A 17,482-nucleotide genomic window follows, 5' to 3' on the forward strand; every position below is an offset into this window, starting at 1 on the left:
AGGAGTTTAAATACAGAAGTCCAACAAAGGATAGGCAGCCCAGCAACAACCCCCATGTGAAGGGCACTGGGATTTGCCTGCAGGACAAATCTGAAACCAGGTGTGTGAGGCAGTACAAGGCCAAAATATCCTGCATGGAGATCCCCTCCCCCAACAACAGGTAAGAGGACTTCACCTCATCAGATGGCACTGAGGAAGACTCTACTGATCTAGATGCTGTAACTATAGGGTTCTAGTTCGCAGCTGCCATTTACTTCAGACAATACAAGGAAATGGTCCAAAATTTACTAAAGGTGTATGGGCTGGGGGGCTCACTTGTAACAGCAGGACTTGCCCCTCTGTGCAATGGTAATGCAACTAGACCCCAAAGTGTTAGTCAAGACTTCAGGTAATTGCAAACCCAGGTAACTGCCACCAGCTTCCCAACAATCTCACTGTAGTTGGGCAGTAGGTACAGGCAGAGAAGGGTTGGGTAGCTTGGTGGCAATCATGTCACAGTAGGTGTAGACCACATGGAACATTGCAAGCAGGAAGCTTTCTTCTCCCGGCTAAATGGTGGGGAAATATGGCAGAGTAACATTACAATGCAGATGGATGTGTTAACCTATTCGGTGAAACCAGGAAATCTGAACAGCACACAGTACGGTAGCTGCAGGTGCTTTAGTTTATGTGACCTTATTCAAAGACGGGGAGCTGAGGTAATTCAATGGCTAACTTATCAGTACACCAAGGTCTACTTGCCACATCCAGCGGGATCCAGGTACAACACTCTAAAGTCAGACTTGGGGAAAAGCCAACCTGTATAGCCGCTACATCGAGACCAGCTCAAGCAACAAATTCTGACTGAAGTGAATGGAGGAACAAACTCAAAAAAATTAAAATGTTCCTCTTCATGAAAAGAGAGACTATATTTAAAAAAAAAAAAAAAACCTAAGGGATGCTGGGTGAAAGAGGGATTATACAGGGGCTGGCTTTTATTTTTGCCCGTGTCCAATCCTTCTATAGGCAGCTGTATCTGAATTATTATGTCCCTTAATGGAGGGGAGAGGGTGTTTTCCTCACATATTTTAGTTAATCTTGGGTGGGGGAAGGAGAGAGGAGGCAGGGTAAGATCATTTTTTTACACATGTAAAATAAGATGGCAGTATATGACTATGATCACGTAAAGAGAATTACCCTTCACACATAAGGCTAGAAGTACTTTGAAACAATGCGCAGTGATTAAAGAATCCCTGTCCAGCAGGTTCCAGCTCAGTGCACAACCCCTGAAAGAAATCAGCTCCTCTGTTTTAGATTTATTTCTTTTTTACATTTACTCTACAGTGGTTAGGGCTGTGTGTCCAAGTGGTAGAAACTATCAATAACACCCAGCTCCTCTCTAAAAACCTGGATTGATTTTTTTTTTTAAATCGAGAAAGCCTCAGGCTTTGTATTAGGTACATGTCCAAGACTGCATCATCCAGCAATTATTGTCAGTACAACAGTCATATGGATTTAGAAACCATTAAAAACCCTCCCCACACTGCATCATCCAATAATTTTTGCCAGTACCACCATTGAAGTAAAGCTACAGCCTCACATTGGGAGAGTACAAAGGTAATGTGAGGCTGTAGCTTTACTTCAATGGTGGTACTGGCAAAAATTATTGGATGATGCAGTGTGGGTGGGGAGGGTTTTTGAGGGGGACACCATGACACTACCCTAGGCAGTAAAAAAAAAAAAAAAACAAGGATTAGACAATGCAGTTTTCAATTAATTTTCCATGCCACACATTAGGTTAATAAAATCATGTGGCTCTAAAGCTGCTGAACTCCACTTCAAATATACAGTACAAATGATGAATATCTAGTTTTTCTTACAACACAGGACAGTCTATCACATGTTGCAAGTAGTAATTAAGGCTTGGTGATTTACATAGCAAAGTTACTTCAACTGTGCTATAGTATTCTAAAACTGGGGCAGGGCTAAAATAGTTCAGTCATTACCGTTACATGATGTATGTTTTGTAACATACAATCTGCTCTATTGAGCTATCATTACATAGAGAGGAAGATACACAGGCAAGCATCAGAGAAAGAGGGGAGGGCACTGTAATGAATAAAGCAAAAGAAAACACTTTGGCTAATGAAAAACTGCTGGAGGCAATTCAAATGCAAGGATCATGTTTCTTGTCCCATGCCAGCAGGGTAAGCCTGCTGTATGTCCAAGTCCACCAAATACATCTATATTTTCAGATCTGTGAGTTGCAATAACCTGGCACTCAGAAGGTAGAACACACGCTGATTGTCTCAATCAGGCTGTAAGTAGGCTGGAGACTTGCCTGCTAGAATAGAGGCAGCAGAATTCACATCTCTACAGTAGAAAGGGCCCAAGGTTGGTCCTTCACCGGAGAGCCCATTCATTCCATTGGAGTAGAAATTGATCCTGCAGGTATCTCAGTTTCTAACTGAGTGGAATGCAACTACATGAGCAGCAGAAGCCTGTCATTGTCTTTCAAGCACTTGTCATACATTTGTGTCCTGTAAAAGAGGCTCCTTGCCTTCACCAGGTGCTGGCGGACTGTGGGGGTGGCTGTGCCCTGTTCCATGCTTTTTCCAGTTGCCGTTGCGCATGTTCAGGTTGGTGTGTTCTGGGATAAACAAAGCTACGAGCAAGGCTAGAAGAACAGAGCACGCTCCAAACAGGAAGGGAGGCCCAGGGATGATTGAATTCTGAAAACAAATACAAAATTTAGATTATACTCTGCCTGTTCTGCAATTAATTAGAATTGGTGTATGAGTATTGCATGTTCACATGAAAAATATGGTGCATTATGTTCTAGTCGTAAAGCTGTTCTGAAGGCTTTAGGGACCAAGTAGACACAGCGCTGTTCTGTAGTTGTGCAATAAATGGACACCCATTTCTGTTCATGCTGGCTGTAGCGCCAGGCCATGGGTATTTCAATGCGGGAGTTACAGCCAGCAACGAAGGATGGCTGAAGACTCCCTTATGTTTTCCTATGCAGAGCAATAGGTTTGTAATCAAGTAATTGTGTTGCACAACTGCTAAGCAATATACAGCTCCAATGCCACAAAAGTGTGTAAAATCTACATTAAAAAAACAAAAACGCCCTACAACCACGCTTTTATGGACAAAGCTCTCAATGTAATATCTGTTTATAATCCAGAATACTTATTGATTTCCATTAGTTATCTTTTACTACATTTTGTTGACCACAAATCTGCTATTTACTGACATGTTGTTTATGATCCTATATTTGCTTGAAATGCATCCTGTATTTTGTTAAAATGGCAGTGAAAACCGAATAAAATGATTTGCAAAGATTAAACCCATATTTTATTATTCAAATTTCATAGTCTTAAAAAGGGCCTTGGCAGGAAGGGGGTGAAATGATAGAGAGTGATGGTGTCCCAAGGAGCCGTACATCAAGTCAAAGCCTGCTGTGTGACGGTGAATGGCCGTCTCAGCCTGGACCACTGCCAGGCCACGCCCCCAATGTGTTTCACGCTGCACACCAGAGCTTACTCATGTGGAAAAATATAGTGCAATATTTACAGCATCTGGTTTTTAGTGCACGATATCTAATCCAAGGACATATAATCCATGTAGAAATCGTCCACATCAAGTTTAAAACATTCATAAACTCCTGCAAGTACTTTGGGCAACAAACTTTATGACAAACACAGCAGCATGCATGTAATCCTGTAGTAATTTCTCCACCTACCCCCATCAAGACAAAGTAATAAATCAGGTGGTTTGTGATTGCTGCCCAGGAAGGTCCAGCATACATCACCAGTTGTCCAAGCCCATGGAATTCCTGTAAACCAGGAGCACACAAGGAGCCTTGCGTTGGCAAGTCTCCTCTTCCTACTTGTAGTGAATGACAGCGCTGGTGTCCAGAACACTCTGCTGCCAGAGACAAGCACTGTCACTCGCACCCAATTGTCATCAGATGAGACAGACTGTATTGTAGGTAGAGTAGAATGTCTCTGATGGGTAAATGGTGTTTTCTAAAGCACAGAGAAAGACAAATTTCAGGTCACAAGGGAATAGACTAGGTGAGATCCCATGTAACAAGGTTCTAATTCAGTAGTGATGATAGACCAATGGTCTCTGAAACCGGATACAAAGCACAAATCTGGTTCAGACCCCACTGCAGGAAGGAGAGAATTCCTCCCACTAGCCCTGAAACTCACCCCAAGAGCAGATGATAGATAGACCTCCATATCTGACGATAAGACCTTGTGGGCAAGTACACTTCCTAGCTTTGCAGGAATCACACACTGAAATTAAGGTCACTTTCTGGGATGGTAAATTGAACCTTAAAACAAAAGATACTGATGATCTGGCAGCACCCATGAAACATCTACAGGAGTCTTACCAGGTTGGGGTACATCATCTACCTAAGCTAGCTCAGAGCAATGGGGAGAGCTAGAACCCCCCATTTCAACTGCACAAGTAAAGAGGTAAGAAATGCATAGATCAGGGTGTACCAATTGTATAGTACAAAATTTGCATTTACTGCTTCCACATGAGGATCCCTGTACCTCAATACAAGTTTTTCTAGTTTGTTGATAAGCCTGGGCCAGAGGGTCCACCTACAACATAGGTTCTGGAATACCTTCAGATGTAGGGGCTACTTACCCATTGAGCAGCCTGTGCCAACTGTTCCCTTAACAGATTGCTGTCTCAATATCTCACAATGGGTGCAGAAAGGCTAATATTGGGGTCAAGACCCTGGTGAATACCCGAGGTTTATTTGAGAGACCGAAGGGCATGGCCATAAACTGGTAGTGTAGGGGCCCCACATTAAAGCTTGCAGACATTTAGTGAAGCAGAGTCAGAGGCTAGTGTCTTCCAAGTAAAAGGAGATGGTTATGACAGATCTGGTAGATTCAATCCATAATTTCTGGACCCGAATAGACATTCAGAGCCTTGAGAGTCAAGATGGATCAAATGCTCCCTTTGGATTTGGGAACAGTGAACAGGTTACAGAAAAACCCCTAAAACAGTTTTTCCACAGGAATTATGCCAACCACACCTTAAATCTGACTGGTCTTGATGAAAATCTGCTAATCTCTGTGCCAACAAAAGGATTGGAGGTAAAAAAAAAAAACAGTAGTAAAATTAGAAGTAGTAGTCCTAGAATACAACCTCAAGCATCTCTGCTGCAAGCTGTCCACACATTTGCAAGGGTTAACAAATGTGCAATCACACTCCGATTTGCTCAGCCAGAATAGGTAAGCTGACCTACATACTTCTTTTTATTAGGCACTGGATGACCATGACAGCAAAGCAACTAAACATTTTAGGTAAGATGAGGAGGATGCGAGGAGAGTGTAACCTAACAAATTACATATACATGATCAACCCATCTTTTTCAAATCTCCACTTTAAAAAGTAGCCATTTAATCAAATATATCCAGTACGTCTACAATAAATATACCTGTTGTAAATGTGTAGTGGACATTTTGTCTTGGCCTGGGCTTTCCTCTTTAATCGGGTTTTCATCAAACTCCACATGAAAGATGTAAAATATAAAACCGTATAAAGCAGGTCCAAGGCCGTTGCACAGCCCTCGAATTCCTGTTATCATTCCTTGCACAACACCTGCGGTAACACATTCATTAATGTCAAGATTTGATCTACTAAATTAGACATTAAAAAGTCAATATACACAGACGCCAGTCTAGACATTGGTTATTATTATTAATTTTGGATTCCAGCTGTCAAGCTGCATATGTACAATAGTAAGAAATTTACTTTAGTAGCTCTATATTGGGAATTCACTTCTATAGAAGCTTGAGCAGGAGCAAAAAGGCCTTACTGCGAGCTGTTCTGTCTGATATTTTTCTTGGTCTTCCAGATCTTGCTTTAACTTCCACTGTTTCTGATGACTGCCATTTCTTAATTACATTCCGAACAGAGGATACTGACATCTGAAAACGCTTTGCTATCTTCTTATGGCCTTCTCCAGCTTTGTGAGCGTCAACTATTTTCAGTTTCAGTTTTCTAGACAACTGCTTAGAAGACGATGTTTGAGAACAATCCATGACACTGGCAGGTCTCAGCTTTGCAAAGGGGGCAGTACAAGATATTAACTCTGCAGGGTGCCCAAACTTTAGCAGACGCCAATTTTTTGTTTTCTGTAATTTTGAAAGTGTAAATGATGGAAATAAAATCTAACTTTTTTTGACATATAAGAATGTCTAATCTGTAATTTGATGCCTTTTGGAGATTTTTCCATCTTTCCTTGGCTTCGTTATACACATTAATATACATTTTTACCTGGGGTGTCCAAACTTTCGATCCCCACTGTAGATGGATTTGCATTTTAAACACAATTAATTTAGTATACCATTGACAGGTAGTATCAAGGAACACTTGTATAAACTACTATAAATGAAATAATAATAAAAAATAAATAAATCATAAAGCTTCTTAATGCAGTCCTTTTAGAAGGGGGGGGGGGTGTTATTTTGCATTGTACATACCTCTTTGGACTTCACTGGAAACATTGCAAGAAACACATGTACACACACACAAAGGTAAGTGCAAGTTTGGGATTATATTTGCACCTCAAAACACTGCGGTAACTAATTTTGTGTAATACAACATATATTCTTTCAAAGCAAAAGTTTTAGGTTTCATCTGTATACAACAAATGGTCTCATGTCTACCTTACCTTGTTGGTCAGCATCAGCAGTTCGAGACACCAGAGCACTCACTGCAGGGAATGTAATACTGGACATGGCTGCCACAGCGCCAGCAGCCCACATCATCCTAAACAAGTATGAAGTGGAGAATAATACATTATATTTATAATAGTATGCGATTGTTTTATTATTACAATTGTACAGTTTATCCTTTCCTGACTGCAGCAGTTTTAGCTCATTAAACTAGATGTAAACCCCAACTAGAGGACAGCACTGTGCATCAAAAAAACTGCCATGCTTTTGTTTTATAAAAGAGTGTTTTCACATTTTTCCCTCAGTTTTTATCTCAGTGCTGCCAATCTCCTAGTTTTTCAAGCAGTAGGCACTTCCTGTCTACATGCATTTCCTAATGTGGCAGCTGCAGATCATTGCTCTAGACAAGCTTTGCGATAGTTGTCTACTAGGGTTCGGTGTACCAGGGTGACCACTGAGGATCAAAACTGGGAAACAGAACACTGCAGCTTTTAAGGGGCTTGTGAACACCTTGTTAGTGCATTTATATTAGAGATTTGGTTTAGATCTACATTAAATGCACAACTGGGTATCAATTGCTGCACATTCTCAGTAGAATATAGTACTTTAGTTCTGGGGAAAAAGAAAAAATACCGGTAGATCCCATATCTTGGAAATGGTATTACAGTACATAATAGAGGCAACTTGTTCATACACCATGGGTTATAGGGGCATACCTTCAGATGACTGGACACTAGCAAGCTTTTGAGGATACATCCTCTCCTATAACCTTTTCTTACTCGGTGGGTGCTCAGTTTTGTAGTAAGCAATGCAGAGTAAAAAGGAGAGTATCCTGCACTGCGGGTTTTCCAACCACGTGCGGTAGGCAAAAGAGCAGCGATGACATTATCTCTCACCGCCAGCCCTGCATCTCTGCAGTTCCGCCCTCGCTGTGCAGCCGCAGCCAGCAGAGAGATTAATTATGTCTCACTGCCTGCCCTCGCTCTGGGACTCAGCCAATGCACATGTGCTAAAAAGCTGGGGAGAAAGACCTCTTTGAGGTCACCGTTGCCTGCCCATCAAATTGCCTTTACATTTAAAAAGTGACAAGCTGCAGGCATAACCTGACTGCTCTGATCTCCAAGATGTTGACGGGGAGTTTGGTTCCTCTCTTGACCATGTTCCCTGAACAGTCAAGGATTGAAAATCTCCTCCCCAGCCTGACAAACTAGTGTCTGTTGTAAGGACTTTCTAGCTGTAAGTAAAAGATTTTCCCAGTGATAGAGCTGGGGTGGCGATTCACCAAGACAAGGAGGTTCTCTTTTTCACTCCAATCTGACTGAAGGTTTTGTTGGAAAGTTCTTGAATGGAAATGGACAAAAGGTTATTGCCTCCAATGCAACCATTAGGCCCAGAACTTGCATGGCAAATCTCACTGTGGAATCTCAGTTGTTGAGTATGAGCTCTTAAAGAAAATAAAAATCTTTTTTGGAAGGGATGTTTCCAGGGTCAGTCCAAGTATTCCAGGTTAAAGCAAGGCTGGAGAACAGATTTGTTGAAATCGATTACCCAGCCAAAGACTTGAAGCAACAGATATCTTTTGGACATTTTTTAGACGTTGTAAAAAAGATGAATCCTTCAGGACCAGGTAATCTAGACAGACTGACTTGTTTGCACCGAGTTCTGGAAAGGGCAAGCAAGGAACACCCTGGAGCAGAGGGAAGGCTGAAGGGTAGTGCAAAGAACTGGAATTGGTTGTCTGTCACTGACAAGTGCAAAAATAGCTGGTGAGTTGGGTGAGTGGGAACATGCAGATAGGCATCTTGGGTGTCCATGGATGCCATGTACTCTCCTGGTCTCAGAGAGGCAATTACTAACCTTGCGGATTCTGGGCAAAACTTTAGAATATGAAGGAATTTAAAGTTGAACGATAGGCAAAACTTTTTTCCCCACTTTGGATAGAGTAAGGGAGGGTTCAAACTAGAGCTGCACGATTCTGGCCAAAATGAGAATCACGTTTTTTTGGCTTAAAATAATTGATTCTCACGGCATAAAACCTTTCACATTATACAAAAAATAATAATTTGGGCTTTTTTTTTAAATTCATAAATTGTTTCCAAAAAAATTGCATTTAAAAGACAGTTGCGCAAATACAGTGCGACATAAAATATTGCAACAAACACCATATTATTCTCTAGGGTCCCTATTATATATATATATATATATATATATATATATATATATATATATATATATATATATATATAAAATATATGTTTGGGCTTCCAAGTAATTTTCTAGCAAAAAATAATAATTTTAACTTGAAAAATACAAATGTCAGAAAAAGGTTAAACTTCCCTAATTTACATACAGAAGTCTATTCCTTTGATGTAAAAGACAAATTGTTACAATGTTTAGACTCAAAGTTCCACTGCTAAAGAATGTTCTGATACTTGGCAGACTGCCCAGATTTTTTTCTTCCTTTCTTTCGACTCCGAGCAGAGAGAATTCTCTGCATAGAATGATCGGGAAATACTTTGATTGATACTAAGATTGCAACAGGAAAAAAATCACAATAACGATTCTTGACAATTAAAGCAGATGTGCGCTGAAAAAAAAAAAAAATTAGAAGCCAGCAGCTACAAATACTGCAGCTGCTGACTTTTAATATTAGGACACTTACCTGTCCTGGAGTCCAGCGCCGTCTGCAGCAGAGGACGAGCGATCGTTTATCACTCTGCTGCTCCCCCCGCCATCCTGCTCCCCCCGCCATCCTCGGTGAGGGAACCAGGAAGTGAAGCGATCCGGCTTCACTGCCCGGTTCCCTATGGCACATGCGCGAGTCGCGCTACGCATGCCGATTGGCTCCTGTTGTGTACTGGGGGCCGAGTGTTCCCAGAACACAACGGGGGGGTGGGGGGGTTGGCGAGTTAGTGGCGTCATGCCCACAGTTTGCCCGAGACTGTGTGGCCGGAAGGTTGCCAGTGTCCAGTCATCTGAAAAGTACACTCCTAAAACCAAAGGAGGTATGAATAAATTGTCTGTATACTGTACAATTAAAATAATAATATTTTTAACTAAAACAAAAATGTAAAAAAATACTTAATAAACGAAAAGCAAAAGTGTTTAAATTTTCCCCCTCAAACGAAGAAATATTTGAAATAATTTACCCCTTTGACAGAGTGGGCAATGCAGAGGATCCGTAGAAGACACATTTCTCTGATTTGACATTTCAGGTTTAGGGCAGATAATAAAGCAAAGACATGGGCGGGCAGGTTGGTCTATCTAGTATTTGACCCATATTTGTCAAATGCACACACTCCTAAAGCATAATTTTTTTTCACCACCCTCGATTATAAAATGAGAAAAGAAGATAGACCAGTCTATCCAGAATTCTGGCTTCATTGGCATATTATGCTGCCAGTTTATCTAGTTTCAGGATGTGTACTATTTGCATTAGCAAAGACTGACATCATAGCCGTTGTGTGCTGAAAGGTTTTTCCAGTAATTATCTGCAAGGAGATTATGTACAACTCAGCATTGTTGAAAATGTCTTGTTCCAGCAGTAAGGTAATGAAAAACTTACCAAGGTTCTGATCCAAATCCATACCAGGCCAACTGCAATATTTGGAATCCCAGACCCAGGAGAATGGTATTTTTGTTTCCAATTGACCTCATGAGAAAGCTCAAGACAATGGTCTGTACAAAGAAAATACAAGATGTATCAGGTTAAACATGTATCAGATCTAGAGTGGTATAGGACAAAGGGATTTTAATGCAGTACAGTCAGATTGTTCTTGTATTTTCAAAAGTAACTGAACATATGTCATATTTAACATCGCTCCCATCATTAAGATGGATGGACACAACATTGCCAACACAGACCGTATGGATCCTGCAGAGTCAAATACTTGTAATCTTAGACCATTTACAGTAAAATCTATTTTGAAGTGATTGATCAAGTCAGTCACTTGTACCAAGTATATCAAATAATATGGCTTAAGAGCAGGCGTCAAAAGGAGGCTGCAAGTACGGTATATTTTTCAAATCACTCTGTATCCAATATATAGGCTAAACTTTTACATGTTGGAGGCAGGATTTGGCTCCAAGTCAAAGCAAAACCATAGCCCATGGACAGGTAGATTTTGGTCTCGTCTGACCACAACACTTTCACCCAGTTCTCCTCTGAATCATTCAGATGTTCATTATCAAACTTCAGACGGGCCTGTGCTTTCTTGAGCAGGGGAACCTTGCTGGCGCTAGTGTGTTACTGGCACAGTGCGTAGTGCAGGGTTCGACAAATTCCGGGTGCCAGGTCGCCGTTGCGCCTAGAATTATCGACCTGGCGCCCAGGGCAGCAGAGCTGGGGTATCCTGTGCGCGTCAGACGCCCCCCCCCCACCCGCGATGGCCGCTAACTAAGGCCACGGCTTTGCGGCCTATGCTTCCTAGGGGACTGGAATGACCAGGGGGCGGGCCGCCCCAGGGTGACACCCACTGGGGGGTGTCAGGCTGGCGGCGCCCCTCCCGCGACTGAAGACAGTGCCGCAGGTTTAGGCAGCGGCAGCACGGATCGGTCACGTCCTGTACCTGTAGAGTCCGAGGTAGTGGCTTTGCGGAGGGTATTGCGAGCTGCACCTGAGCCAGTCGGAACACCCGGGACCCGGCACAACCATCACATTCTGTCCTCTCTGTGGTCGCAGCTCTGATCAGTCTCTGCAGTGGCTTTCATAGCCCAGCAGAGTGAAGCCGCCTCCCCTCCTCCGTTATGTCTACACAGTGCTGTGCATGCAGGAGGAGGGGGGGGGGCGCCTTCACTCTCTGCTCAGCTATGACAGCTGCTGCCGAGACTGATCAGAGCCAAGAGTCCGCGCGACCACGGAGAGAATGGGATCATCATGGCGCCGGGTCCCGGGTCTGCCGACTGGCTCAGGTGCAGCTCGCATTACCCTTCCCCCTGCAAAGCCACTACCTCAGAGGCGTACTAATTGGGGGCCGGGCCCCCCCCCCCCGTGACTGGAGCTATGACAGCGCTGAGCGCCGCGGTACAAGAGGAGGGGGGGGGGGTTGCGGGGTGACACCGCGGCACCATCCATCCCCTCCTCTCACTGTAAAATGCAAGTCTAGAGGTGCTGTGCAATGTAAAGGGGTCCAGGGGTGTTCGCTTCTGCACGTGAGCTTGGCGGGACGGGGTGCGTTTTCTGGCTCCTAACTTTTTTAGCTGGCTCCTAGACTCCAAGCAAATTTGTCAAACCCTGGCGTAGTGTGTTACCAATTGTTTTCTTGGTGACTATGGTCCCAGCTGTCTTGGGGATTCATTGACAAGATTTCCTCCTGTAGTTCTGGGCAGATTCCTCACCATTCTCATGATCAAACTCCATGGGGTGAGATCTTGCATTTAGCCCCAGACCAAAGGAGATTGCATTATTCAATACACACTTTTGATCTATTAAAGGCTTCAACCAAGTTTTCTGAAACCTCTGCAAAGGTTCTATAAACACATGCTGTAACACACACTGCTCATACGCAAGCCAAAGCCTGTGTAAACAAGGTCCTAAAGGCCATTCTGGACCAGAAAATAATATGGCTTCAAAGATGCAATGGTATTCTTATCTTCTGTTCTATATCAAAGAGCATGAAGGGAAGAGATAGACAGAATGCTCTGGTGTTAGACACTAGACCACACATCAGGTGCACATAGCATAGTGTGTTGTCGCTTGTTGTACTGCAATCCACATGTGTCTGTGCGCTGCTGTGCAATTCAGAGTGGCATCTCACAAACAATGTGCGTTCCCGCAATGCAACAGTGTGAACTTTCCCTTAGATTAAGAATCAATTTTCTAGAATGCTATTTCTTATAGCGCACCCCCTAAAACACAGGTGTCAAACACAAGGCCTGTGGGCCAAATACGGCACACCAGGCCATTTCACGTGGCCCCCACACCTCTCCAGCCCTCCTCCAGACCCTTAATTTCTGCTTTCAAGCACAGCATCCAGCTTCCCAGCAGCAGCATAGGGTAAGGGGGTGCACTGTGATGTAAGGGGGGGGACTCAACTTCTGATAGTGGGGTGGCTCTTGACATCCAATGTAAGGGGAGGGGATGTGCCGGAGATCTAATCTTACAGATACAACCGGCCCTTTTGAGCACAATAAATGCTGATGCGGCCCACAATGAAATTGAGTTGGACACCCTTGCCCTAGGATATTAAATACTCGAGAGATTCAACTGACAAAATCGCAACCAGTTTTCATTGTCACCTTCTCTGCCCTTCTGCTTTTGTCTTATTACTGACTCATCACTTTGATGGGTGGTCTCCTGACAAATAAGTCAGGGAAGGAGAGTGTAGTTCTGTCAAAAAGCTGGATACACATTAAAGCACCCCAGTATATTTGGCGATCCTGACGAGTATGGCTTGTTCCACCAGTAGACGGAGGCGAATCATCCTTGCACGGCAGATAAGTGCAGCAGAATGGGTGTTGGGAATTTTTAGGTGTAAAAAAACTGAACTAATTTTTTAAAGCTACAGTATACACTGATTAACAAGCCTGGACATTGCTTGCCTATGGCTTTGCACATAGCAAATCTAGATAATCAAAATTAAACACTCTTGGTGCATGATGTTACTGATCAACTATGCAGGATCTTGTTAGAAGAAAGCATACGCATGTACATGTGTAAATCACCAACCTCTGGTGCAGATTTTAATATTTTTACTCTATTGATTTGAACACAAATAGAAACTGTGTTCAGACATAAGAAAACAAAAAACGCAGTACTGATAATTCTGCTATTTTTTTGGGCTGCATGCATTAGCACACAAATTTTAATTTTTCCAAAAGGAAAACTTGAAGACACTCATAATATATACACACACACACACACACACACACACATACATACATACACACACGCCTCACTCACCTGAGCAACAATAGACAGTATTCCCAGCACCGCTATGAAAGCAGTCACACTTTCAGGGGAAAATTTCATTATCTGATGTAAGGAGAAAAATAAATTTAAGAATTTAGCTTTTGTCAGAAGCAGCTGACACAATTTGAACAATTTTATCAGTTACTCAGCAAGAAAGCGGTTAATGCATGTACTTGTATACAGTTGTGCTCAAAAGTTTGCATACCCTGGCAGAAATTAGGAAATGTGGGCATTTAAATTGAAAATCTGACTAATCATGCCAAAAAACGGTCTTTTATTCAAGGATAGTGATCACATGAAGCCATTTCTTATCATAGTTTTTTGTCTCCTTTTAAAATCATAACAGAAATTACCCTGATCAAAAGTTAAAGCGGGGGTTCACCCTATCGACGGGAAAAAAAAAAAAAATTTTATTTTACCTTAAAATCAGGCATTGTAGCGCGAGCTACAGTATGCCTGTCCCAAATTTTTTACCGCCGTACTCACCTTGTAGTCGTCCATCGAAGATTCCGGGGAATGGGCGTGCCTATGGAGACGGAGGATGATTGACGGCCGGCTCTGGCGCGTCACGCTTCTCCGGAAATAGCCGAAATAGGCTTGGTCTTCACGACGCGTGCGCATAGCCTGTGCGCAGGCGCCGTGAAGAGCCGAGACCTACTCCGGCTGTCTTCGGGGAGAGTGACGTGCCAGGGCCGGCCGTCAATCATCCTCCCTCTCCATAGGCACGCCCATTCCCCGCGGGAGCCGGAATCTACGATGGACGACTACAAGGTGAGTACGGGGTTAAAAAAATCGGGACAGGCATACTGTAGCTCGCGCTACAATGCCTGTCTCGATGGTAAAATGTGTCGGGGGGGTGAACTACCGCTTTAACATACCCTGGAATGTTTGGCCTTGGTACAGGCACGGAAGGTGACACACACAGGTTAAAATGGCTATTAAAAGGTTAATTTCTCACATTTGTGGCTTTTTAAAATCGCAACTAGTGTCTGTGTATAAATAGGCAATGAGTTTGTTAGCGCTCACATGGATACACTAAGCAAGCTAGATACCAAGCTATTGGAAGCAGAAAAGAACAGTCAAAAGACCTGCGTAACAAGGTAATGAAACTTTACAAAGATGGAAAAGCATATAAAAATATATCCATAGCTTTGAATATGCCAGTCAATCATTTAATAAGACGTGGAAAATTTGGGGATTTATTGATACCAAGCCAAGGTCAGGAAGATCAAGAAAAATTTCATCCACAACTGCCACAGGAATTGTTTGGGATACAAAAAAAAATCCCACAGGTAACCTCAGGATAAATACAGGCTGCTCTGGAAAAAAATGGTGTGGCTGTTTTTAGAGGAGCACAATACGATGACACTTGAACAAAAAAAGAGCTGCATGGTCAAGTTACTAGAAAGAAGCCTTTACTGCACAAGTTCCACAAAAATGCCTGAATACAATATGCCCAACACCACCTTGACATGCCTCATTGGGCTTTTTTGTGGCATTGGCGCAGTAAAGGCTTCCTTCCGGCAGCTCAATCATGCAGCTCTTTTTTGTTCAAGTATTGTTGAATTTTTCTCCTTAAAAACAACCACACCGTCTCTTTAGAGACCAGCCAGTATTTCACCCGAGGTTACCTGTGGGTTTTCTTTGTGTATCCTGGGCAATTCTTCCGCCAGTTGTGGCTGCAATCTTTCTTGGTATACCCGACCATGGCTTGGCATCTAAAGGGCTTTGAATTTTCCACTTCTTAATAAGGGATTAAATAGTACTGACTGGCATATTCAAGGCCTTAGGTATCAGTTTATATCCTTTTCCATCTTTAAAAAGTCCCTTTAGTGTCTAGATGCTTAGGGCACCCAAGAGATAGCTTACAAACTCATTGACTATTTTTCACAAATGTGAGAAATTAACCTTTAATTGCCATTTTAACCTGTGTGCGCCACCTTCTGTGTCTGTACCAAGGCCTAACATTCCAGGGTATGTAAACTTTTAATCAGGGCCATTTGGGCGATTTCTGTTATTATGATTTAAAAAGGATCCAAAAAAGTATGTGATAATAAATGGCTTCATGTGAGGACTATCATTAAATAAAAGACATTTTTTTGGTATGATCAGTCATATTTTCAATATAAATGCCAACATTTCTGCCAGTGTATGCAAACTTGAGCACAATTGTACTTGCATAAAAATAAGATATAAAGGAGATATCTGGTTGGCTGCCACAAGTTGCAAGAAATCAAAACACGTTGTACAAGTTCAAGACCTAACATTAAACCATCAAATTTCAACACTCCCTGGTAGTGATGGTTTTGTGTCTTTGCATGTTCCTATTGGCTCACAAAGCCACACATCCAAGGATAAGGTCATCACTAAATAGAAATTTAATGCACAAAACAGTTTGTGTATTTCAGGATTTGAATAGAATTCTAAAATAGGCCTAAAGAAATATCCATTACCAACAAATTGTAATAAAATACTAGATTTTCAGGTGTAATTTTTTCCCCCGATTTTTCTGGTATTTCCTTGTTTTATACTGGCTTTGCTTTGTTAATTCTTTCATGACCAGGGTTCATTAATGCCAAGCCAAATGTAGCAGCTACACCATGTCAGCATGTGTCAGTTAACATAGCAATTCTATGACTAATTATAATACCTAAATAATTATATTTTTTACGAACATGCTAAGGCTCAATTTAGTACACAGTTTAAAGTTGAATAAAATTCCTTTGCTTTTAGTTAGGGCTGAAAAATTTGAACACATCTTTGAAATATTATTTCTATTTTTGTAATCCTTGCTGACATAGTCATTACATCATCAAAATCTATAGAGCGGGGATCCTGAATGCCAGTGACAGCCTGAATTGAGATCAGGCAGCTGCATAAAGTGTTGTGGCGTAGACTCCCACAGATAATGCGGGAGTCTATGCCCAGAAGTGGGTGCAAATACCTGTGAGGTATCTGCACCCCCCTCCCCCCTGAAAGGTGCCAAATGTGACACCGGGGGGGGGGGGGAGAGAGGGTTCCGAAAAGCAGAAGTTCCATTTTTGTGTGGAACTCCGCTTTAACATAACTCCAGCACGAGGCTTCATGCTTGGGGATGTTAAACAGATTGTAGATTGACAATATGTAATTAAAGTTTTCCACTAAAGGCATAACTATGGAGGCATCTCTCTCAATAATATACCCAAGGCAAAGCAACCAGCATCTGTGCAATAGGCAAATGTTGGGAAAGAACACCCAAAACTCTCATGTGGACAGGAAAAGACTAAGGAATTATCAAGATCCTGATCATCAACACAATTTGCATAAATGTGTTTGATTGTATATTTTTCCATGCAATTTTCACTTTAACAAAAACATATTCAAACCATGTTAACAGAGCAAGGGTCAAAAATATGATTACCTGCCCTATCACACATCCCAGGAGATGCCTTTATTGCTTACCTGTCTGAGGTACAGAAAAAAGCTGGAATACTGTCCAGCCTCAGGGAGGTAGGAGAGGAACACTGTGATACAGATAAGCAACACAATGGAATCCTGGCCGACCTTCTTCAGAGACTGAAAAAATAAAAAAATAAAAATAAAAACAGTATTTAAAAAAAATTAAAATAAAAAAAATTACCACAGTAAAGAACTTAGGAGTCCAAACATGCTGCATTAAGCCATGTGCAAGATATGCAGTGTCTTACAAGCTAGTTTCTAATTAAACAGGAGTGTTAAAGAGGTTGTAAACCCCCCCCCCCCTCTATACTAGCATTATGAAATACTTACCTTAGAACTAAGCTGTTACAGCAGCACACCACTGAGACGGCTGACATTTTCCCCAAAGTTTCTTCCAGGTTCGTGGGCTCCAGCGCTGCGATTGGCCGGAGCAGCGATGATATCA

General features: G+C 42.2%; 1 protein-coding gene across 2 annotated transcripts in view; it reads right to left on the bottom strand.

Annotated features, from left to right (window-relative positions):
* Positions 1-1,777: 1,777 nt before the first annotated feature.
* MFSD14A (major facilitator superfamily domain containing 14A) overlaps positions 1,778-17,482 on the bottom strand; it is a 63,732-nt gene continuing 48,027 nt past the window's right edge. For both annotated transcript variants that reach the window (XM_040359952.1, XM_040359953.1), the window contains exons 8-13: positions 17,041-17,154; positions 13,591-13,662; positions 10,255-10,367; positions 6,686-6,783; positions 5,447-5,610; positions 1,778-2,711 (exon numbers count right to left, since the gene is read on the bottom strand). In XM_040359952.1, coding sequence (XP_040215886.1) covers positions 2,505-2,711; positions 5,447-5,610; positions 6,686-6,783; positions 10,255-10,367; positions 13,591-13,662; positions 17,041-17,154 — 768 coding nt within the window. In that variant the 3' untranslated portion in view covers positions 1,778-2,504. The remainder of the gene's footprint in view (positions 2,712-5,446; positions 5,611-6,685; positions 6,784-10,254; positions 10,368-13,590; positions 13,663-17,040; positions 17,155-17,482) is intronic.

The sequence above is a fragment of the Rana temporaria genome, chromosome 7 (assembly GCF_905171775.1).
Source record: "Rana temporaria chromosome 7, aRanTem1.1, whole genome shotgun sequence".
Lineage (NCBI taxonomy): Eukaryota > Metazoa > Chordata > Amphibia > Anura > Ranidae > Rana > Rana temporaria.